Source organism: Gymnoscopelus braueri (genome assembly GCF_963280865.1).
Source record: "Gymnoscopelus braueri genome assembly, chromosome: 19".
Classification (NCBI taxonomy): domain Eukaryota; kingdom Metazoa; phylum Chordata; class Actinopteri; order Myctophiformes; family Myctophidae; genus Gymnoscopelus; species Gymnoscopelus braueri.
The window spans coordinates 49,159,109-49,183,901 of record NC_137621.1 but is presented as its reverse complement, the minus strand read 5'-3'; the positions used below and the strand labels follow the sequence as shown (position 1 = coordinate 49,183,901).

General features: G+C 40.5%; 2 protein-coding genes across 2 annotated transcripts in view; one reads left to right on the top strand and one right to left on the bottom strand.

Moving 5' to 3' along the window:
• Positions 1-1,557: 1,557 nt before the first annotated feature.
• On the bottom strand, positions 1,558-3,411 carry LOC308074836 (kinesin-like protein KIF2A; the record flags this gene model as incomplete). Its single annotated transcript, XM_080414335.1, has 1 exon — positions 1,558-3,411. The coding sequence occupies one exon, from the start codon at positions 3,409-3,411 to the stop codon at positions 1,558-1,560; it is 1,854 nt and encodes a 617-aa protein (XP_080270461.1).
• A 4,880-nt stretch (positions 3,412-8,291) lies between these two features.
• LOC308074835 (transferrin receptor protein 1-like) overlaps positions 8,292-24,793 on the top strand; it is a 52,508-nt gene continuing 36,006 nt past the window's right edge. The window contains exons 1-2 of the mRNA XM_080414334.1: positions 8,292-8,384; positions 9,944-10,126. Of these exons, the coding sequence (XP_080270460.1) occupies positions 9,982-10,126 (145 nt within the window). The 5' untranslated portion in view covers positions 8,292-8,384; positions 9,944-9,981. The remainder of the gene's footprint in view (positions 8,385-9,943; positions 10,127-24,793) is intronic.

Below are 24,793 nucleotides of genomic sequence, written 5' to 3'. Positions count from 1 at the left end.
ACTTTTACTTCTACTCCACCACATCTCAGAGGCAAATATTATACTTTTACTCCACTCCAATTAATTGAAAACTTTAGTTACTAGTTACTTTGTAGATTTTGATTATTATAACAGAACATACATTAACCACTTCAGCACTATATACATTTCGGCCGTTTAAAAATAGCCGATCTACAAGTTCACAATGAGTCTCGATGCAACGCCTTGTGAACTTGTAAATCTGCTATTTTCAAAAGATTTGTACGCATTTTATGCATTTGAAAACTTGTGAAATGGGACATTTTGCATAATGAGTACTTTCTACTTTTGGTAGTTTAAGTACATTTTGATAACAGTACTTTTGTACTTTTACTCAAGTAAATTTAGAATTCCGGACAGTATTTCTACATTGCAGTATTAGTACAAGATTTGAGTACTTTTTCCACCACTGCTTAAAGTACCAAAAGTTAAAGTATTAAAATGTTTGAAAATAGCAGATCTACAAGCTCACAACGCGTCGCATCACGATTTTTTTTTTACAAATAGCCCAGGTATAAAATAGGGTGGTTAACGTATGTTTTATAATGTAATGATTTATATCTAACTAAAGTTTTCAAATAATTGTTGTGGAGTAAAAGTACAATATTTGCCTCTGATATGTAGTGGAGTAGAAGTAAAAGTATAGAAAATTGGAAATACTCCAGTAAAGTAAAAGTACCTCAAAATTGTACTTAACTGCAGTACTTGAGTAAATGTACTTAGTTACTTTACACCACTGGCAGTGACAGGGACTATACAAATGTGGCGGGAATTGGCAATGACTAAATTGGGGACAAACAGAAAAAAGGAGAAAAAAAACAGGCAGTTGAACAGAATAAAATCCAAACAAGTAAATAAAATCCAAGATGGCAAAAAAGTTATATAATAGTAGAAGAGACCACAGGGGAGACGAAGGACCAGATGGGGTCGAGTATATCTCCATGCTGGCCTGGGAATGCTTTGGGATCCCCCAGTTAGAGTTAGCTAATGTGGCCCGGGGAAGGGGGAGTATGGGAGTCTCTGTTGGAACCTCTGTGACCGACTCTGCAAGTGGAAGATGGTGTCCCCTTTAGTTGCTGTTGTTGTTTTTTTTACTATACAGTACATTTGCACAGAATTTGTCTTTTTCATTTACCATCCTTACTATTAGGCACAATAGCTGCCATTGAACATTCATAAACTCTAAAACAAGAAGGGAACTTACAGATAGATGACTTCCCTCCTAACATTTTACACCAGCAGAGCATGAACAGCTGTTTTTCCTCCCACCTCCCTAATCTGATAACAGTGTAGGCCCTACACTGTAGGGTTTATGAACTCTAGCACTGTATAACTGTTATGCATTGTGATTTGGTGTAGAGGAAAAAGGAAGGAGCCAGAGTAAAGACCCTAGAGGACCCCTGTCAATAAAATAGTGTTTAAGTGGTTAATAAATGTAACTAATTGAGCCTGAAATCCTTTTATTCTTGTTTGATTTCACAGCTGGTAGAAACAGGCTAAGTGGTTCAAAGTGGTCACTGAGGCCCCCACAGTATAATCTTAAGGGTTGATCTGCTTACTGGCCTGTTCCTCTTTCTGGAGCGCAGAACGGAACAACTTCACTTTATCCTTAAGTTCTGTGAGCCTCTCTATCTTCTGGCCTAGGATCTGTTCCACCTGGCTAACATACGAGTCCACATCATAATCCACCTTCTCTGTCATCTCCAACAGCACCTTCTCATCCTCCAGCCAGCGGATCGACTCCTGGAAAACAGCTCGGTGGGTTTCTAGAACCTGTTCCTCCGTCTCCATCATCTGAGACACGGCCTCGTGGAAGGTAAACAGCTGAGGAGATACATCTTCCTCGTTCTGCTCATAGAGCAGGTGGTTGCCTGCGTGAATGTTGGGTCGACTCCCTTCCGTTATATGGTTGGCGTCGATTGTCAGCTCTTTCACCCTGTTAGCGTAGCGCAGAGTGTTGAGGGTATTCTCACATGATGACATACCAGGAGATATGGTTGCAATCATGCACGTACGGGAATTCTCCCCAATAAAGGAGTCTCTGAGGACCTGAGTGAGCTTGCTGCCTCTGAAGGGAGTGTGAGGCTTGTTGAGACCCAGAGCCCTGATGCACTCCTTTAGTGCCAGCAGACTCTTGTTAATCTCGGCTCCCTCCAGGCGAGTCGCGCGGTCGGAGCTGAACGTGTCAGCTCCCCTCTCGTTTCCAGCCAGGTCGATGAGCGAGAACTTCCCGTGGACCTTCCCCTTCCACCGTAGGATGATCTGGAACACAGCGTGGCTCCTAGAAGAGTGGGCATTGGCCGACGTCTGACCCGATGTTCTGCAGCTATTTCCCACTTCTATAAGTTTCAGAACATCCTCTGTGCACTTCACATCTTTTTCCTGTAGTCCCACCACCTGAACCTCTTTTTTGCTGTCCTCCATCACCTTCAGTTTAGCTTTACCATTTAGCAGGTCGAACACCTTCCCGCTGTATATTTCAAAGAAGGTGGCATACACTTGTAGTTCCAACTCCTTATAGTTGGGTGTCTTCAGCATGAGAAATACATCCCGGGCAGTTAATGCGTAGATCCCTTTGGAAAAATCCTGGTTCTTTCCAGAAAACTCTCCACCCATAGTGTGTGTTTTCCCACTTCCCGTCTGTCCATAGGCGAAGCAGGTAGCCATGCCCTTCTCGAAGATGGTCTCCACCAGAGGCCTGGCGGTGAACCTGTACACCATCTCATTGGTTGTTGATTCGTCGAAGGCATAGTCGAAGCGGAAGGTCTGGTTCTCCAGGTAGCGGGTCAGGTCCACCTTTTGTTTGGGCTCGTGGACCATCACCACGTCCTTATTGGGAATGGTAGTCACATCCAGGTCCTTTGCGGTCAGTTCTTTTTTGTTCAGTGGACGCTTCCGCACGCAAACACATATCCTGTGTTCCTCAATCGCATCTGCCGGGGTCAGAGGTCTGTAGTCTAGACTGGCTCGAAAATCCTTGATCATGTACAAGATCTCATAGTTAGGAGTGTCTCCCTCCTGCGCTTTCTTCTCTTTCAGCTCTTGCTGTTGTTGCCGACGTCTCTCTCTCTTCTCCTGGAGTTTCTCCACCTCCTTCACACAGCTGGACTTCTTCCACTTCAGGAGTTGTTGTGTCGGCGTCTGTGTTGGCGGTGCTGCTGGCTGTGTGGGCTGTTGGGCAAGCTCCTCGTCTGGGGCCACTTCTGGGTTCAGAGCAAATACACTCTCCAAGTCAATCTCTTTCCCCTTTGTGTCTCCATTCTCAGTCCACTCCACGGTGACAGTCTCGTTGTCCTCGTTCAGTGAGGTCACCATAACTTGGTGGATTTTCCCATCGCTGCACTTTATTTCCACATTACAACCGACGATAAGTTTCCCAAAACCACACGCCATTCTCTGGTCAGGGAGGAAGATCTAAAAAAGCAGATACTACTATGGCACCTTTGATTCGGTAGTTTGAGCAGAAATAAAACATAGAAAAATGTAACCAGACTAGACTGACAGTTTAAATATCCAATCAGTCTACTGAGGCATGACGTGGATTATCCCTCTCAGCCAATCACACGTGAGGTTGCAACTTAATAACGTTGGACTACAAGACAGGGTCTAATAATAATGGTGTGGCTCCCATGATGATGTGGATCTCTGACATCTATGACGTCAGTCATCTGTGACGTATCTATGATGTACATACAGTATGACTCTAAGGGTGCGTTCGGATATATAGCACTGAGCGCACTGGCCAATACAAACTAATACGTGAGTGCGCTCCCGGTGCGCATTTCCGAACGCACCCTAAAACTGTGTGCAAGGCTCAGCTCGATCCAATTTTGAAAAATATATGTGGAAGCAATGAGGTACTTCTTTGGCCTACTGGCAGTGTACACAAGAAACCATGGTGCTGAATTTCTTGTGAGCAGGCCAAGGAACTCAAAACCCAAATATTTATCAAATAATTTTATGTTAACGAGAACTTTTTGTTTGTGTTATTTTGTAATGCATCTAGATATTTCCAGTCAGTATGGCGGAGATAACAGACAGGCAGGTCTGGGTCACGTAAGACGGCTGTCCTACGAGAGACATTCTTGGTAGAGGAAAACAGGGTGGGTTACTGATGAAGTGAAGTGTTGCTGTTGGAAAACTCCCTTGGGGCTTGGCCGGCAGGAGGCTTGACAGACTGTTTATTACAGGGGAAAGTTAACACTGGGTCAAGGCTGTATAGTGCGTACCAAAAGATGCAGCTACTATGCCACGCCCCCCGTGGTGACGACACGTTGGCAAGCACTATACAGTAAAATAACTTAAATAATTTAATTCTGAAAGTGAAAAATGAACGACTGTATATATAGGCTACAGTATATGTGTATATATCCTGTAGTTGTTGGGAAATACTTGATGAATGATTAGTTTTGAGTTGGTTATAGATACAATGCAATCTTGCGGTTATATCAGGGGTGGGCAACTTTAATGATGGAGTGGGCCACTATATTTCCAAACTCACTCCAGAGAGCCACGTTGCATATTGTTGTTGTCGGGCAGACACCTCTTATCTCCGTATTTTAACTTTTTTCGAAAATGAATGCCGTACTTCGCCATTCTGTCACAAAAAAAGTATGACGCTCAAAACGCGTCGCAGCACGACACGTTTTGAGCTTGTAAATTTGCTATTTTTTGCTATTTTTTAATTGGAATCCTGATTTTTGTTTTGCTATTTTTGAATTGGAATCCTGTAATATACAATGTATTTAGTTATACTTACCTTTTTGAACTTAAATACAAATACATTGGACATAAAAAAGACAATAGAATTTTAATAGTAGTCATTAAGCTACTAATATAGACAAGTTTGGAATTGTAGCAGCTGAAATCAATAATATCAGGCTGAGGGGCAGTATTTGGCCCCCGGGCCGCCAGTTGCCCATGTATGGGTTATATAGTACAACTAGTCTACTGCTACTATTTATAATTATTGTTATGGTTGTCCTTATTCTAAATTATTGCACAGCTTGGTTAAAAGCTTGTTTCTGATTGGTCATTCACAGCATTCAGCTGTTAATTTGTCACTATCTGACCATTAAGTAAGTAAGCTAATTAAGCTTACTTAATACAATAACTGTGAGTAGCAGTGTGATAAGTGGGACAGCTAAGTGTCAGCCCTGCTTTATCATTAAAATTGTTGAGGTGGGCCAATTGATTGGGGGCCCACTTGCAATACCCTCACCGCCCACCAGTGAGGCCCACAGGTTGATCTAAGCATGTCTAATATACCCAGGGAGCTAATGTGGTTTGTCATTCATTAAATTATCACCCAGTAGGTTGATAATAGAGGATCCCCAGAGACATGGCTGTATGTCTCAGTAAATCGAGGAGCGTGAGAAGAATAAAAGCCTCAAGACAATGTGGCTCCTAAGGTCTCCACAGTGGCTCACAATATCATTTTACGCACAGCAAATTAAAGGTATTACAAAATGACTGCTTAATAAGAAAATGTATTATATTATTCTTATATTCATGTTTTATTTTTTCACAACATCATACAAGGTAATACAATTACTAATCAGTGAATGTTTTGGATGTTTCTTTTAAAATGTACCGTATCATCCCTATGATACAGATTCTGTCCCGCTCGGCTGCCAATGTCACTGTCCAATAAAATCACCTCAGGCCAACTGATGCAATGTATGTTAATGCTGCTGTCACTTTAACCACATGATCCCCAGCATCCCTATTCTGGGCATGCCATAATAGGCAAACATATTCAAACATTCTGTGGATACAGGCAAACTTTAGCAGCAAAAATAGCAGATCTACAAGCTCAACGTTGTTGAGACCAAAACAAATAGTTGGCTGAATCAAACAACAAAACAACGTTCTCATTGTGTAATCCCTGTCCTGTTAGGTCACTGTGCTCCAAGCCAGTCCCTTGAGCAAAAAGTCCACCTGCAAACATTAACTGCAAACATTCGCTGCCATGTTAATCAGGTCTCTGACGAGAGCTGATGTTTATCACCTTTGTATTACAGTTTCGACATAATGATGTGACGATTAATGTGCCTTTTTAACTGCATGGCTGTATAGTCTTTACTTTGCTTATAGGACCCCTTGACTAGAGGCTCCTTCATGTCTCTAATGGGGAACCTTTTAATAAACAAACAAACATGTAAGGTTTACTGCTTGTGATTTAATCTTGTCATTACATCAACATCAAATTTTAGAGGGGTTGGGAGAAGCCCTCCTCTCCTTACAGCAAGCATGTAGACTGAACATAGAAAAGTATCTGATATAGAACTCGCTGGTTATCAAGACCCTGTTTCCAAACCGCAGGAACCAAAATATAAACCCCAGTGTAAAATAATAAAAGCTGTCTATTACAAATACAGTGAGCCACAGGAACATTGAAATAAGATTTAACAGAAGAACGGATTTCAGTCTGTCCAAAAAATAAATGGCCATAAGCAACCACCAACCAACCGCCAAACAAATTTGGGCAACGGTGTTTTTGGAAGATAAGATAACGCCATGCAATGAAACACACTGGTAATTTTTTTGTGTGGTCAATTCTATGAAAAAGAAAATAAGTAACATCGTCTCTGTCGGGTGGAAACCTCACATGTCCAAAACGTACTTTTCAGGATACAAAAGTAGCAGATCGACAAGCTCAAAACACGCTTCACACGTGTTTCAAGCTTATCTGCTACTTTTAATGCTTTCATGTGACGCTGTAGTATGACCAAGTAGGGCGTTAATTGACGAAAAAACACAGACATTTAAAATATGGATTCTGCCTAACAACAGCAATATCTACATGGTAGCCTACTGGGGAAAAAACTATAACAGAACAAAATCAATGCTGTATCAAACCAATGCTGTACCACCATTGTGGCAGCAGTGGGGTTCTACCAAGCCCCCAGAACTACGGTAGAACAGTGCAGCGGCCAAGCCTGGTGGTCAAATCTGAGAATGCACTTAAATGCTACTGCGCGTGCGTCTCCCGTTTTGTGCGCATGCTCACGACGCGTCACGACCTATGGATCCATTCCATTGGTTCATATTGGTTCCATATTGGTTCCTATTCTCACTTCTGGGTGCTTCAAAACGCCACTGAGCGCTATTCATTTCAATAGAAATGAATAGCTGGGGGCGGGGCAATCCGGCCTCTATATCATAACTCTATGGGTTCTACAGGATTCAGCTGTGTTACCCAGAGTGAGCTTTATGTACTGTTGGAAAATTTTTGATCAAATGTTGAAATTGGCAATAAAAAGAAAAAAAGAAGGCCTTACAACTAGGGTTAGGCGATATGACTTTTGACTCGATTATGGTGAATGATTGAGCACTTAAAATAAATAAAATAAAGTAGTGAAAAATAAATAAAATAAAGTAGTGAAAATAGCAGATCTACAAGCTCGAAAAAGCGCCACAATGCAGCATGTTGTAAGCTTGTGGACTGGCTATTTTAGATATGTCTATACACCACCATTGGACAACAAAGTATAATACAGGGTATAATGTAGAATTATGTGCAGGATGTAATTTGCATACAGATACATGTTTTCTTTTTGAGACACTGAGAAGCAGCAATGGACCAAGCAAGGTCAACAATATCCAAAATTGTGAGTATACATTTGAATTTCAAAATAGTGAGCCTCAGTTTGAAAAGCTGACCTTGCACTAATGGAGTAATTTTAGTCAAGAAATTAAAGCTTTAAATCATAATCAATTTAGGAAATGGCCAACTCAACCCAAACGTAGGCCTAAACATGCGATAAAAAGTTATTTACAGCTATGTTTTTAAATTGGGACATTATAAAACACTTTTTTAATTAAACATTTATGGACGAAAAACAAAACTGTATCCTAAGACAAAACAATATATTTTACATGCGTTTCCCTCCATAGAAACTAGGGTTGCTGCAGTGTTCAGTGTTACTGGTGTTACATGGTGTGCGGGCACACACCGATTCCGTAACTTGCCCACAGATAAACACAGTTTATTTTATATTTTCAATCTAAAAATAAAATGTAAAACCAGAAAAAGTGCTCCCGGAGCACAGGTCTCCGCCAGGTCAGGTAGGTTAGTGTGGGCTAGCAATGTTATTGCATGATCTTCCATGTTATTGCAATACATTTCCTAGCAACTCCAAGCGCCACTCCATGTTCTTGTAACATACTCATATCGATACTTATTCGGATGATGGGCTGTACCATTATGAAGTGAAAGTGACTATCCATCGGTGCCTACAGTAGGCTGCTCACAGCACGATCACGAGTCACAGTGGAGTTATTTCACGTACACGTTACAGGAGTACGAGGAGAAAGAAAGCTTGACGACAGTTTATTTGAACTCAAAACCAACTTATAACTCTGTGAGTACGAGTTCTTTATTTACTTCACAACAACCTGTAGACGATGTGCTATCGACCGATCTTGCCACAGTACTTATTTTTCCTGTTTGAGTCTGACTTAATGCCAGGCATGTCGAGTAGGACGCTGACTGGTTGATAACATTATTGAAGTTATTTAAAGCAGATAAGCAAACGGCACCACATCGATAGACGTACGGCACACAATGAATGAATTGATGAATGTAATTGAAGTAGGCTATATGCGCATGTGGTCACAGGTGGTCTTAAGAAACCATATGAGCTCAAAGTTGGAGGAGTAGCCCAATTTGTTATACATCAGTTTTCATACACTGCAAAAAATGCGCTTTTCAAATGGAGATATTTTCCATGTTACCTGTCTGATTGTGTGCTTAATCAAACAATATGCAATGTTACACCAGATCAGCAGAACACCTCCATACAGCGAGAGAGAGAGAGAGAGAGAGAGAGAGAGAGAGATCAATCAGGTGCTCAATGGATACAAGTTAAAAATGTAGGCTGGTGCTTCTATGATCAACGGGAACCAAAACCAAAACTCGAAAAAGAGGAAAGAGCACAAAAAAAAAGCATTATTTTTTTGAGTGCTCGGATCGTTCCTCTTTTTCATTCTCCATACAGTGCTCGGGTAATTGTGGCCTGCTGTCCTGTGTGGTGTGTGCCAAAAGCTATGCTCAGACTGGCAGACTATCAGGATAGGCCTAGCCGGACAGATTTATCAAGTCTGAACAGCAAAAAAACACAAGTAAACCGATTTGTGCAAGATCAGATGAGAACCACATTCCTGGGTGGTTTGAAATGTGATTCAAATCTGACTTCTAAAGGTGTGTCTCAGTCTGGATTATTTATACTTTGTCATACGACGGTGTGGCTCGCCCCAAAAAATTGTCCATCTATAAGCTATATAAGCTATTTACACGTATCGATGCAACACTTAGTGAGCTGAGCTTGTAGATTTGCTATTTTAGGCTTGTGACACAGTCGTACAACAGAGCATTACAGTACTTGTCTATATTGTTCACGTTGTTACCACAGCAACCAATGTACTGACGATGTTTCAATACTCAAATCTGATCTGATCACCATTGTGGTCAGTCCTAAAGGTCATAGTTGAGAAACAAACTATGATCGTATATTAAAAGGTTTTAACTGAAAAATCCACTCCATTGAGCCAGGGCAGGTTTTTTCCTCTCTGTGTTCTGAAGCCTTTTCAGCTGCGGGTGTCGCTGTTGAGGGATTTTGCCTGTCAATCATCGTCTCTGGGATTAATGGACTGAGACATCAAAGTCCACGGGCAAATCACAGCATTTTTCTGAGCCTAATTATTCTGAAAACCCCAGACCACAGAAAATCCAATCTGTCCCAACTAGGAACACAGAAAAAATGTCAAAGTTCCTTTCTTTTGGGGTGTAATTGAGGTCAGAAAAAAATAAAGAAAAAAGATTATGTCATGAAACCATTAAAAATACCTTTAAACACACTGAACCCCCCCCCCCCCCCCCCCACTCTCTCATCACATCATCTGCCCTTGTTCATGTCAACAGTTCAACGGGGAGCCACGCTCCTACACACGACCTCAGACATGGACGAGGAGGTGGGGGGCAACGGCGTGGGCGACCACCTCAACCACACTGCCGCCAACGGCCCCTACGTGGCCCGCAGGCCTGGCCGCACGCCCAAGAACATCTGCTTCATGGCCGCCACCACCCTCGTCATATTCATCATTGGTAAGAGAGGGTAAGGAAGAGGTGTGAATCGTCGCTGTCGGGCAGAAACCTCGTCTTATCTCCATATTTTAACCATATTTTAACCTACTTCATCATTCTACAGCGTCATACAAACATATCGTAGCAGATCTACAAGCTCGAAAGCCGGCGCAAAGCGACGTGTTTGGAGCTTTTGCTACTTTTGGTATTTTTGAATTTGAATCCTGAAAAGTAACAGTTTTGGACATATGAGGTTTCCACCGGACAGAGACGAAATGAAGGATTGGTGCATGGATGTACCAGAATATTGCTTGGCAACGAAAATATAGCTCCATGAAATGAGAGATAATTCACTGGAGGATTCAAACAGACCCAGACTTCCAGTGTTGCAAATCTTTTCGCCTTGCTACGCTGGAAGGTTGTGGCTCTTGATGGACTCCTGTAAGATATATGGACAGCTAAGTGGAAGTGAAATGACTTAGAGGGGATATTAACGTGAGACCTTATGTTGTCAGTCAGCAGTATTGTATTACAATACGCCAGTGCTGACTTTGACGTTTAGGGCGTAATCGAATGCCGCCCTTTTCTCCCTCTGTGTCATTGTGATCCTCATGTTCATCTGAACCTGTCATTGTGATTTCCTCCCTCCCCCTGTGATTAGAGCTGTAACGATCACAAACTTTTAGTTGACGATTGATTGTAGTACAAATTAGTTGCCATTAACGTTAATTGTGTTTTTAGCATTGAACATTGAAACCTATAAATCAATGTTACCTTTATGTTTGCATTTTATCTTTTGTAATTGTAAGCCAAAATTGCACAGGAGTAGTACTAGAGGACACCACTTTACCAAATCCTACCGCTAGGGGAAATAGTGGCGCTGTTGAGCACATTCCTGAAATTCCTCACATTCCTCACATTCCTGACATGTTTCACATTCCTCACATTCTTGACATTCCACAGGCTAATATTTGTGACGTCACAGGTCACTTTCCAGTACCTGACCCCACCGCTAGGGGAAATAGTGGCGCTGTTGAGCACATTCCTGACATGTTTGACATTCCTCACATTCTTGGCATGTTTGACATTCCCTGCATAGATGATTAAAGGTTTTTGGTCTAATATGTATAGGGGGTAGGGCTTTACCATATGGATATATATAGGAGCATGCTGGGTATGTTCCTAGTATCTGTCTGACTCTCATTTGTGCGAATCATGGCTTCTAAGGATATTGAAGGTACGTCTGATACCGATCTTCATGCTAATGTTAATGATGTAATGCTCGATGGAAATATTTTTCATGCTCCTAAAAAGAAGAATGGTGGAATCCTTAGACGCATTAGGAGTAATGATCCTGAATTACATATAGTGTACGATGGTGAAGATAGGTGCGTATATGATTGCGATTATAGATATATGATTATAGACTGTATTCTAATGCCTGAGGGAGGGTTAGAGAGGACTCTAGAGCATACGCATCCTGATATGTATAAAAAATAGAATCCTATTTGCTATACAGTGGTACGACTGGGAGGGTATGCAAGGAGTGTTCGATCAGATTGATGAACCAATCCATGGAGGATGTTTCAGTTACGAATACAAATGCATCAGGAGAAAGATTCTTTACGACAATAATTCGTCTAGCTACTATGATACTCTGCATACCGATTCTTTGCTGTCTGAGTCAAGGATCAACAGAAGACTCGATTTCTGATGAATCTCTATAATGGTAAATAGTGGGGGTGCTTTTATTATTTTAATTGTATATTTGATTATACATATCACTGGATATTAATTATATATCTGGTTTCCAATTCCTATCTAGGACGGTGCACTTCTGAGTTGTGTGATCCTACAGACAATGCAGTGGATCTCTGAACCGTATATTATAGAGAAGCTGAGAGACATAAGAGATACCATTGTAAGATATAAGATCCAACCGATCGTGTTGGAGTGTGAACGTATTTGGTCCGAGGCTCCTCCGAGATCTCCATACTGATATTCATTATCATGGGGTTGACGGCGAGTGTCGAGTTTTGTGTTTACGATAGACTTATAACCCTTGTGAATACCGCGATTGATCAATATACAAACCCAGATGTAATTGTATGCCCTCCAAAGGGGTATGATATTTTTAAAAGTCATATTCATTATGTAGAAACTAATAATACTACATATAAAGAGTTAATATCACGGTATGTTAATCGTAAGGGTTGTGTTATTAATGATATAAGTGTAAGGGCTGTAGTTGATAGTTTTTATGATAAAAAAACAAGGAGATTCAAAAGGAGTGGGGTATGTTGTGATCCTGTGTACATATATCATTGATATGTGTGTCTTAAAGTATCAGCAAGGTATACATGATTGGTCTATGCGTAATGTTGTGTATGTTGTACAGAGGATGATTGATTTAGATGAGACATCGTGTACATTGTATATGAATATGATTGATAATGGTATATGTTTTTAATTATCATGTAAATAAAAAGTATGTGCATCTATATAATGTATTCATTGATGTTCACGGTGTCATGATGGAAGGAGCTTTACAGAAGATCTATTATGATGCGGGTAACCCTGGGGGGTTAGGAGGGGTATCTAGGTTAATTACCGCTGTGAAAGCAGAGGAAGGTATTACCCCTAAAATAACAGAGGTTAAAAATTGGTTAGAGAAACAGGACGTCTACACCCTACACGCTCCAGCAGCAAAGTATTTTAAGAGAAACAGGGTGTTTGTCAGCGGCATGGATAAACAATTTCAAGTCGATCTAGTGGAAATGGGGGAATATTCTAAAGAAAATGATGGAGTACGTTATCTTTTAACATGTATAGATGTATTTTCAAAATATGCATGGGTTAGGCCCTTACATAATAAGACTGGGGCATGTGTCACAGAAGCCTTCAAAGACATCTTGAGCGAGGGGCGGGTCCCTCAAAAATTACAAACGGATGCTGGTAAAGAGTTCTATAATAAGACATTTCAACAATTGATGAGTGACTATGAGATTAAGCATTTCTCAACGGGTAATGAGACAAAAGCTAGCATAGTGGAGCGTTTTAACCGGAGTTTGAAGACGAAGATGTGGCGATACTTGACATCAGTCAATTCGCGGCGATATATACCTGTTCTACAACAGTTAGTTGAAGCGTATAACGGGTCATACCATAGGTCCATTAAAATGACCCCGGCTACAGTTAATAAGGATAATGAGCATGTAGTATTCAATAACCTATACAGATCTAAGAATAGGGATACGGTTAAATTTAAATATAGTATAGGGGACACGGTGCGTATATCCAAACACCGGGGTGTATTTAGGAAAGGGTATGAGCAAACATTTACAGATGAATTCTTTAAAATAAAAGAATGTGTCCATAGGATCCCACCCGTATACAAGTTGCAGGATACAGCAGATGAGGACATACAGGGTACATTTTATGAAAAGGAGCTCCAGAAAGTTATTATAGATGAAAATAAAGATTTTAAAATAGAAAAGATATTAAAAAAGAAGAAGAGGGGAGGGCAGAAAATAGTATTAGTGAAATGGCTAGGATGGGCTGATAAGTTCAACTCTTGGATACCTGAAACTCAAATTATTGATCTAGCATAGAAGATTGTCATCATATGAATCCTTTTTAAAAGCAGTGTGCATAGAATATTTATGTTCATAACGGATCAGTAGGTTGAGTAGCATACAAAGGTGTATATACATGATGGACGGTCAAGGGTTCTATATAACCCTCCCCAGTAATGCTTCTATTGACGTATATCCGAATAATAAGATATGGCATTATAGAACCAAACTATCAAAATCTATTACCCTCAAAGAGCCTTACGAAGTGGGTTTAATCGAGTTACAATACCCACGCAATTGGACTAGTTTCCCTGCGGAGGATGGTTGGATAACCATTATTGACAGTAAATCCAATGGAGCAGGCCCAGTGTTAATATTACCCCCGGGGGTATATGGTAGTGTACATAAGATTATTAAGGAGATAAATATTTTGTTACATGGAGATAGTAGTACAAAGAGGTTAACCATACTGTATAATGTTATAAAAAACAGGGTATTTTTTAGCTCAACTGAAGGAGGATTGTGTATAGTGTTTAGAGGTAGTCTGGCAATAATTCTAGGATTTAAACCGGGGGTTCCTTTTGAAATACCTACATCAAAAGAGGCAAAACGTGTTGCTCCGCATCCTGCTGATATATACGGTGGCTGTTATAATATATACGTCTACACAGACATTGCGGATTATCAGTTAGTGGGTGACAGTTATGTTCGTCTTTTGAGAAGTATAAATATCACAGACGAAACCAAAGACATGCCACATAGTGTGTACGACAAGCCGCATTACACCACTTTATCCAGATCTACGATAGGCGATATCGAGATATCCTTAAAGACCGATCAAAATCTATATGTGCCATTTACATACGGAAAGGTGATTGTTAAATTACACTTTAGACCTATTAGACATAGATCATAATGAGAGGGTCTCCTCACATTAGTAATGATGGGCGTTATATGGCCTATTATACAAATCAAGCAGGATCAGGATTACCGGGGTTTACGGGTTCAGCGACTCAATATGGCTCAGGGTTAGGAGGTATGTTTAGAAGTCTTTTCCGGTTTGCAATGCCCCTTCTAAAGACTGGATTCAGTATAGCTAAGCCTCATCTGAAAACAGCTGCTAAGAGTTTCGTAGGCGATGTGGTTACCCATGTTATGAACAGACCTTCAAGGCAGAAGCAGGAGGGGTCAGGTTTAATGTATCATAATAGGAGAGGAATTAAACGACCCCCAAGATCCCATTCTCATGGGCGTGTCCTGAAGCGTAAGAAATATAAAAGACCCAGGATAACACATAAAAAGAAGACGAGGGCTAAACGATGTGTCAGAAGGATCACTAAACCATCAAGCAGAGACATCTTTTAACCCTGACCCTACATCCATCATGTCGCTGGTCCATAATATGTCTGAAGAATGCGTTAAAAGCGAGCTGGACCTTTTCACAGTACCGATGACCCAGACTTCTATAGATAGAAACACTTACCTTCAGATAAATCCGGTGTCTGCCATCACAGATACATCTCCAATAGAATTTTATATCACCGGCTCCTCTGAGGACTATATTGACCTGAATAATACATATATACATATTCAAGCTAAAATTACCAATGCAGATAGAACGAGCCTGGCTGTTGATGCCCAAGTAGGATTTGTTAATTACCCCGGATGTTCATTATTCTCGCAGGTTGATATCATGCTTGGGGATACACTCATTACACATTCATCTAACACATATCCGTACAGGGGCGTGATAGAGTGTCTATTAAATTACGGTGAGGACACGCTGACCAGCCAGTTCGGAAGTGGACTTTTTATTAAGGACACCGCGGGGCACATGAATGACACTAATCCTGCAGGGGATAACAAGGGTTTGACCAAGAGAGCATCATATACTGCAGAGAGCAGAACAGTGGACATAATAGCCCCGATTCATTCGGACATGTTTTTTCAGGAAAAACTGCTGATATCCGGCGTTGACATTAAAGTTAAATTCATCCGTGCTAAAGATGAATTCTGTCTGATGGCTACAAGTACAGTTCAGGCCCCTGTCGCCCCTACTATTAAAATCTGTTCGGCCAGTCTTTATATAAAGAAAGTAACGGTGGCACCTGGTGTACGGTTGGCACATGCCAGAGCAATCACTCAAACAAATGTAAAATACCCTATTGATAGAGTGTGTTTAAAAACTGTTTCTGTACCTAATGGGTCTAGGGTTTTTAATCAGGAGAACTTATTTTTAGGCGTAGAACCTAAATTCATAGTAATCGGTTTCGTAGACCATGAAGGTTTTACAGGTGCTTACGACAAGAATCCGTTCAATTTCGCGAATCACAATGTGGAGTTCTTAAATCTACTTGTAAATGGTCAATCATTCCCCGGGAGACCATTTCAACCAAATTATAACGAGGGGTTGTATGGTCGTGAATATTATCAGATGATACAAGCTACGGGACGTCAGTTGAAAGATAGAGGATTGATTATTAACCGTAAGGATTTTGGTAGTGGTTATGCATTATACTGTTTCAATCTAGCCCCAGACGAAAGCTGTGGTCAGCATGTATCGTTAATCAGATCGGGTAATGTTCGCATGGAAGTTAGATTCAGGGCCCCTTTAATGCGCACGCTCAATATGATATGCTATGCGATTTATGATTCAGTTATTGAAATCTCAAACCGTAGACAGGTCTTAACAGATTATTATTGAGTATTATCCTATACCATAATGAATACGATAGAATTAACAAGCGTTCTTAAAAAGAAGGTTAGGAAAAACATACATTTCATGGGTGTGTTAGCATCGGACCAACTCCCAGATAATATCATCCATATGCCCAGTATGGCTATTGTTAATACTCAACCATCATCGATGCCAGGATCGCATTGGTTAGCCATTTATATCACAGTTGATAGATGTGGTTATTTTTTTGATTCGTATGGACACTCACCTGTGTACCCTGAATTCTCAAAAGATATAAATATCTTTCTCCAGAAGAATTGTGTGAATGTGTTCTATGCTACAAGACAGGTTCAGGATGATATGGCCACCACCTGTGGTGAACATTGTGTATTTTTTCTATGTCATATACAGAAGGGGTACTCTTTTAAAAAAGTAATGAGTATGTATGGACATAATTTACATTGTAATGATGCCATGGTGTGTACGTTTGTTAGTAGAATTCGCCCCCGGATATGTAAATACCATGATTTTAGCTGTGTTCAATGTGTACAATATGTGAACCGGTGAATATGATGTATGAAATTTATGTATATATATATATATATATATTTTAGTTTATTTTTTCTTTTAAAAAAATAAATGTTGTAAAAGTGATGTAAAATGATTTATACATATGATCTGCAACAATGAAATAAATACACTGATATTAATTATTTCTAATGTGTCAACTTTATTTTTGTTGTTACACAGGAAAATACATATACAGACAATCAATATAAATACATTGAAATGAAATCATATCTTGTATACATTCATGGTGATTGATGTGCAAATCATGTTGTCATACAGTGAAAAATATATAACAATAAAACAATAAAACAATAAAAATAAAATAAAAAAAAAGATAAACAAGAACAAATCAATCATAGGCTACCCATTTTGGTGAAGGGGTATATTGGGCTTGACGTCTACCCTTGACTCTTTTCATCGGGGTATGATCCTCGTTAATATCCAAAGATCTTTTAGTATGAGAGATATCATCACTAATATCAGAAGACCTTTTAGTATGAGAGATATCGCCTCTTTTTATATCATTAATAGATTGTCTGATCATGTTGTTAGGGACTCCGGACAGAGGTATATTCAGGACAGCCATTTTTTTCAGAAACACTGACCACCCGGGGGGTCTTCTATCAACAGACACATTATGATGTGAGGTTATGTGCCTTAGTAGATCAAAAAGATGAGTACCTTTTAAAATAACTCCATCAATGATTATTTCCCCGTGAGGTGTCCATGATATATCGTTTTTAAAATGAGATAGAGTGTCAAATATATGCATAGCGTTCTTTTTATTCTTAACAGGCATATGATTTGAAATTTCCTTTAAAACAGTGTCTTCCTGGGGTGTAATGATATTAGGGCTAGCAACATCCCCCAAAGGAGATTTGTCACCCCCTGGTAACATCAATGTCAAAGACCCCGTTTCAGCCTCCCCACGTCTAACCATAGCCAAATACCTCTGTAAAACCGTAGTATACATTTTTGCTTTTGTATAAAGATCTGTGTCAGGGGTGTTAAGTACACTGGTTATAGCCTTATCTAATTCATTCTCAACGCTTTGTCTAATAGACGGAGGGGGTAATGACGATGATGATGATGATGCATGTTTTAAACTATCAAGCTGGTTCTGTGGAACCAAATACATTTTTTGTACATGGTCCATATCGATGATAAATAAAATTAATAAAATAAAAATAAAGAAATAATGATTATCTCCGTGAAAAAAGGTCGGATATAAAAGGTAATGAAGCAGCTAGTAACAGTGGAAGAAAACCACCTCGTTGATTAATAATTCTCTTCTTTTTAGCAATATTAATACGTTTATCCGCTATTAATCTAACCTGTCCTTTTTTCTTCTGTAGCATGGTATATTGTCTGGCTGATAAAGGGATATGTCCCCGGAGGACATTGAGTGCAATTTCACACAGAGCGTTCAGAAAATCAGGACTTGCATTATTCAAAATAATACGTCTGGTACTGGGTGTAGCTTTATATAACCTCTCCAGTAAGGATAAATTTCTACGAATGAGGGCTGACATGGTTATGTCAAGGGTTTTCTAGGTATATACACAACTGATGTGTCTGATAGTAAATCTGTTCTGAGACGAAAACAATCCGGTGTGTTTGTCTTAAAGTCAACAAGTAAATACCCGTATGGTCTAGCGGTAGCGTCATTAAATGATTGCAAAAAATACTTCGTATTCCCAGGGTACATTTGTCTGGCTAATAACATTATCTGATTCTTGTCTCGGGCTGTTTTGAATAAAACTAAGTAATTAGCGTTCAAACTTATGGTTCTACTAGCCTTACCCTGTATGAATAAATTCTGTAGTAAATATATACAACTCAAATTCCTATGGTGTACATACTTTGTGAATACATTCTGGACCTCCTGATTCTGACTGGCGGCGTCCATTACATCATCTATTATCAATAAATTATGTACATTGGGAGGTAGTAGATTGTCATCACACAACGAGTCCGGTATACCCTGTACAAAGTTTATGGGTCTGATCTTCAATAACTGGTCATACATGGGCTGCCAACACGAGTAGATATATACAATATTCTCAACTTTAACAGAGATAATCTTCTCCGCATGTTCAATCATGTCTTTTACAAAGAAAGTCTTTCCACTATTAGAAGGCCCAGCGATCAACATGCTAAAAGGGTGCTGAAGCGTGGTTTGAAAACCATCAGCTTCTCTAAAACCTCCTCTCTCAGTAGCCATAAGGGAGCGTGGTGAAGTCTGGGAACAGACGTCTTTTATTGTACACAGTCTGAACGCGCTTCGTCACTACTGCATTTCTGAGTTCTAAGCGTTTCTTATTACGCTGAATTGTCTCGGTAGTCACATAAAGGCACTCAGGAGAGTTCTGATTGGCTACAAATGATTTGAGCAGACCGAGCAGTGCATCCGGTGTGACAATGGCTGCATTAGCGGGGTTTAATGTTATCCCTTTCCACTTTACAACTGACTTCCCTTGATTAGTCGTGTAGCAGTATGACTTGGGGCCCCCTGAAATGTATCGTGTGATGTAGTCACCACCCACACCCGTCCCGTCATTAAGCTCATCTGTCAAGTCTCCAAGATACGGCCCTAGTGGGGGTTTCCAGTCGCCGTCCTTAGATAAATAAATCACAGAATCGGTATCACAATAAAAAACGCGCTCTTTTAATCGATCCAAAAGATCATACAGTTTCAGTCTCGCGTAGGCCGTTGTCATAGCACCAATAAAAACATTTACATCTCGTGTTCTAGAGGCTTGGGGGTTGCGGTGAGACCACTGAACCATCGCCACACTTTCTGTAATAAAATGAAATTGGCTGACTTTATAGTCATCACTAAACATCAGTTGCGAGAACCGTGAGGATTTGGATACCAGCTCACACTGCCCAAGATTAGTTCTCATGCAAAAACGACCCCAGAGAGAGTTCAGTAATAGCTTATTACAATTACGCATGGCCTTATTGACACATATCTTTTCTTTGTCTAGTTGAATACCTTCTCTGACATAGTAATCAGCTATGTATTTCTCTTTTTCCTCATCAGTGGTCACATTGACAGGATACCCCGAGGCTTCCTGCTTGCATTTCATGAATGCCTTAACATAACCACTGAATAATGTGTCAGATCGTTCAGGAAAATGCCATACCTCATCGATTGAAACCATTGTATAGCCTTTTTCAAGAGCTTTCTCGATTTCAAAAGTCACCCATGTACCTGACAATTGACGCTCCTCTTTAGTATGAGAACAATTAGTGGTTTGGTTCAACTCTTCAGCACATGTCCTACACAACGGAAACATAAGCTTCCCGTGACATCTGACAGGTAAAACCGGATGATACAGTTCCCACGGCGGTGAAACAGTGCATTTCACAAATCCGAAGTAAGAGGCTATAGGCAGAAAGTCTTTGAAAAAAATCTGGGGATGACCGATAGGATATGGATTATAGGCCTGCACAAACGGATATAATGAGGTGTAATCAATATATTCTAACTTCTCCAAACCAATTTCCACTTCGTGATGGAGTTTCATGGCATTAGTTCTACCCCCGAACAATGCGTCCCTTGGATCAAGTCTCTCTGGATGTTTGTACACATTTCTTAAAAATGACTGTACATCAGGATCCGATTCTTTCATCTTTGCCCATTCACATTCCCAAATAACCCTAACCGTTTTTTTATGATCGAATATGAGTGCGTTTTGTCTAGCCTCAAACTGTGTGTATAGGGTTCCATACATAGTGTTAGTAGCTTTATTGAAATCATGAGGTTCATGGCATTTCTTACAACCGTGCCAGAAGCAGCCAAGGAAGTCCAGCACACAATCTGTTTCGGCTATATATCCGTCTGCATAATAAGTACCAATTTTTTCTTCACCGTGATTTAGTGCGTGTCTAATCTCGGATTTCTCAGTATACATCAGATATTCAAGCCACTGAATCGAAACACTGGAGTATGTCTTGTGCTGGTTAAGGTATGCTCCGTCATATGTCAAAGCAATGGTGTTGTCAGTTAAAAAGTTTGTTTTGTATACCCCCATACAGGCCCCCGCTAGTGTCGTGTGTGCTAGTGGATCGACGTTTGTGGACTCTATGAATACTTTCCTATACCGAACCACTGCTTCACGTAAAATCTCCACGTCATTTTCACAGTACATCCCAAGCTCTTTTCTAAAATCAAATGTCTTATTTACAACTGTGCTATACCATGCCATGAACGCACTTTTGTCAGTCTCACGCATTTGATCATAGCCATAATAAGCAGGGGGTGGGTATACGCCAACATAGGTCTGATTTGCAGGGGTATTAAATTTGTGGGGGAAAAATCCTTTGCATTTCTCCGAAAATCCCATGGCGGCTGGTGTACTAGCTAATCTCATTGGAAGAAAAGAGTAGCTGTCCAGCCAGCGCTGATTGTAGTGGGGGTCTTGCATGCATACGATTCTACTGCCCCTCATAATAGTGGAGGGTGTAATACCGCGATCAACTATATGACGTAACACAATATGATTGTCGAATCCTGCGGCATTATGGGCTATAAATGCATAACCGCGATATTTATGGGTCCTGTATTTGTCTATAAATTTCTTTACACAGTCTAACCCATACTCTTCAAATTGATGTTTTCGATCAAGATCCATGGCCCAGATGAAATTAGCTACATGGACACCGTTAACATCTTGTGTCTCAAAATCATACACTATGTATTTTGACCCGAAAACTTCCTCTCTGGGGGTGCTCTGAATGTAGCACTCATGTTCTCCATTGTCAAACAAGTCATGACCACAATGTCTACACTTCCGCAGTGGGCAGACGTGGCCACTATCTAAGGCAATTCCATCCCTCCGTCTTTTTCTGCCAATACGTGGGTATACTACACTGCATTCTGTACACCGGATTAATTTTTCGCATGGTATAAATTTTGCTGTTGGTGAATGCACCAAATGCTGTCGATAGCAGTAATCAGACTTACAAATCTGGTTACAATCATAACATTTCTTTTTACGTCTTATACTGTCACCCGGCCGGGGAGAACAGTTTGTGAAGCAAACTCTGCATACATATGCACAAGCATGCTTAGTGAGGTCATTGTATCCTTTGAAACAATACTCGCATGCATAACCTGTGCCATGAAATACATTTGGTTTCAATAGGAGACAATAGTGTTCGCCCCATAGATACAGCTGTATCGTGGCTCTGTGGTCATGCGGCCCATCACTTGTCTGAAATAGAACCAGCTTTTTGCTATCCTGTGTGTGATGGAATACAATGATCTTTTTGTCCAGTTTATCCTCCAATGCGGAAATGTCATTAAGTGCTACTCTATGTGTGAGGTCGAGACCTGTGCAGGTATGTATGTCTTTAGCGATTCGGGTTAGTGATGCTAAGTCTTTATCAGGATGCAAATGCCTAGCTATGCATAGAGAAAAACATAGACTGTCTGAATTAGTCGGATCATAGAGACCTCCGGATTTTACTTTCCGTTTCATTATCTGATCAAATGGAATCTTGCTAATAGACACTCTCCCGCCCCCACTGCTTCCTAGAGCAATGTCAATAGACATTTGTAATTCATCATCACCCATAATTGATTCATTACTCTGCACTACATTAACGATCTCATTTAGAAAATGTTCTGCTATGTCTGTAACATCTGCATTTACGGTTGTCTGCACAGAACTGGAAAGAGACGGTCCATCGAGAGTCAGATTTAGGACAGTCCCTGGTGTTGAAAGCTCAATGGCACTATTAATAGGGTATGCTATACGGTCCTTTATCAGACCTGTTACCAATGCCAGATTATCTGTAGGGATATCTGTGAAATCAATAGGTATGCTTATCGTCTTTGCATTAAACTTAGGGTGGTCTCTGACATGCATATCCATATTACGTGTGGCACCTGAGGGTGGATGCGGTACGTTCACCCCACTACCCGTCTGTACTGTATGTGGAATAGCACTGTCAGTGTCTGCGTCAGAGTTGCTTGTCACTGTGTTAGAGTCTGTGTCAGTGTCACAATTTTTGTGAACAGCAACCTCTGCAACCCCATCACCCCCACACCCTCCACCCGCACTACCCCCTTCCATCTGGCCGGGGGTTACATCTATATTCCTTGTAACGTCACCTTCTACAGATACGGGTCCTAGATCACCCCCACCCTCCCCAGGGGATCCTATGCCATCCATTTCTTGACTATCATCATCATCATCATCAGAAATAATGATAATGTCGTCGTCATCGTCAATTACAATGGGTTCCATATTGTGTACATTCTCAATGGGATTAAATGTATGCATATTAGTATGCTGGATCACACTAGCATGGACACATTCACCCGCCTCATCGTCTTTTTCAGAGTTAATACCCTACCTGAAAGGAATTAACTCCATCTGTTTGGCATTAGTTTAATTCTACGGCATTAATGCGGTATTCAGAGCTTGAATCAGAGGGTACATTTGGTGGAACGAACATGAAACCTCTATCTCATTTGTATCAGAAGGTGTACACACAGTAGAAAAGAAAAGAAAAGAAAAGAAAAGAAAAGAAGACATTGGGCGGTGACACAGCAAGAATAACAAATTGACCACCTAGTCGCTGAGTAGCTATCAGGGTACTCACTGGTGGCAGGTTCCTTGATTCAGGAATAGATATGAAGTGGTCGATGTGATCGGTATAGATGTCGTTATGAACGATCACAGGGTATTTGGGAGTGTCTATAGAGCAAGACTGTTGTTAGGAGCGGTTGGGATTTCTTCAGGGCCCTCTTCATAGCCCTCTTCGTCTGAGCTTTAGACTGAGCTTTACCCTTAGATGGGAGAATGATGGCCCAAGATGTAGGGCCGATTTCTAGGAAAAAAAAGGAGATGTTAGCATATTAGCTTAGCATGTTAGCCCCTATGGGTAGGTTTTTGGTACTGCACTGTGCATTATGACATCATGCTAACGCTATTAGCATATTAGCATATTAGCATATTAGCTTAGCATGCTAGCCCCTAGGGGTAGGTTTTGGTACTGCACTGCGCATTGTGACATCCTGCTAACGCTATTAGCATATTAGCATATTAGCATATTAGCTTAGCATGTTAGTCCCCTAGGGGTACGTTTTGGTACTGCAATGTGCATTATGACATCCTGCTAACGCTATTAGCATATTAGCATATTAGCATATTAGCATATTAGCTTAGCATGTTAGTCCCTAGGGGTAGGTTTTGGTATTGCACTATGCATTGTGACATCATGCTAACGCTATTAGCATATTAGCATATTAGCATATTAGCATATTAGCCCCTATGGGTAGGTTTTGGTATTGCACTGTGCATTGTGACATCATGCTAACGCAATTAGCATATTAGCATATTAGCATATTAGCATATTAGCTTAGCATGTTATCCCCTAGGGGTAGGTTTTGGTATTGCATTGTGCATTGTGACATCATGCTAATGCTATTAGCATATTAGCATATTAGCTTAGCATGCTAGCCCCTAGGGGTAGGTTTTGGTACTGCACTGCGCATTGTGACATCCTGCTAACGCTATTAGCCTATTAGCATATTAGCATATTAGCTTAGCATGTTAGTCCCCTAGGGGTAAGTTTTGGTACTGCAATGTGCATTATGACATCCTGCTAACGCTATTAGCATATTAGCATATTAGCATATTAGCATATTAGCTTAGCATGTTAGTCCCTAGGGGTAGGTTTTGGTATTGCACTGTACATTGTGATGTCATGCTAACGCAATTAGCATATTAGCATATTAGCTTAGCATGTTAGCCCCTAGGGGTAGGTTTTGGTACTGCACTGTGCATTATGACATCATGCTAACGCTATTAGCATATTAGCATATTAGCATATTAGCATAGCATGTTA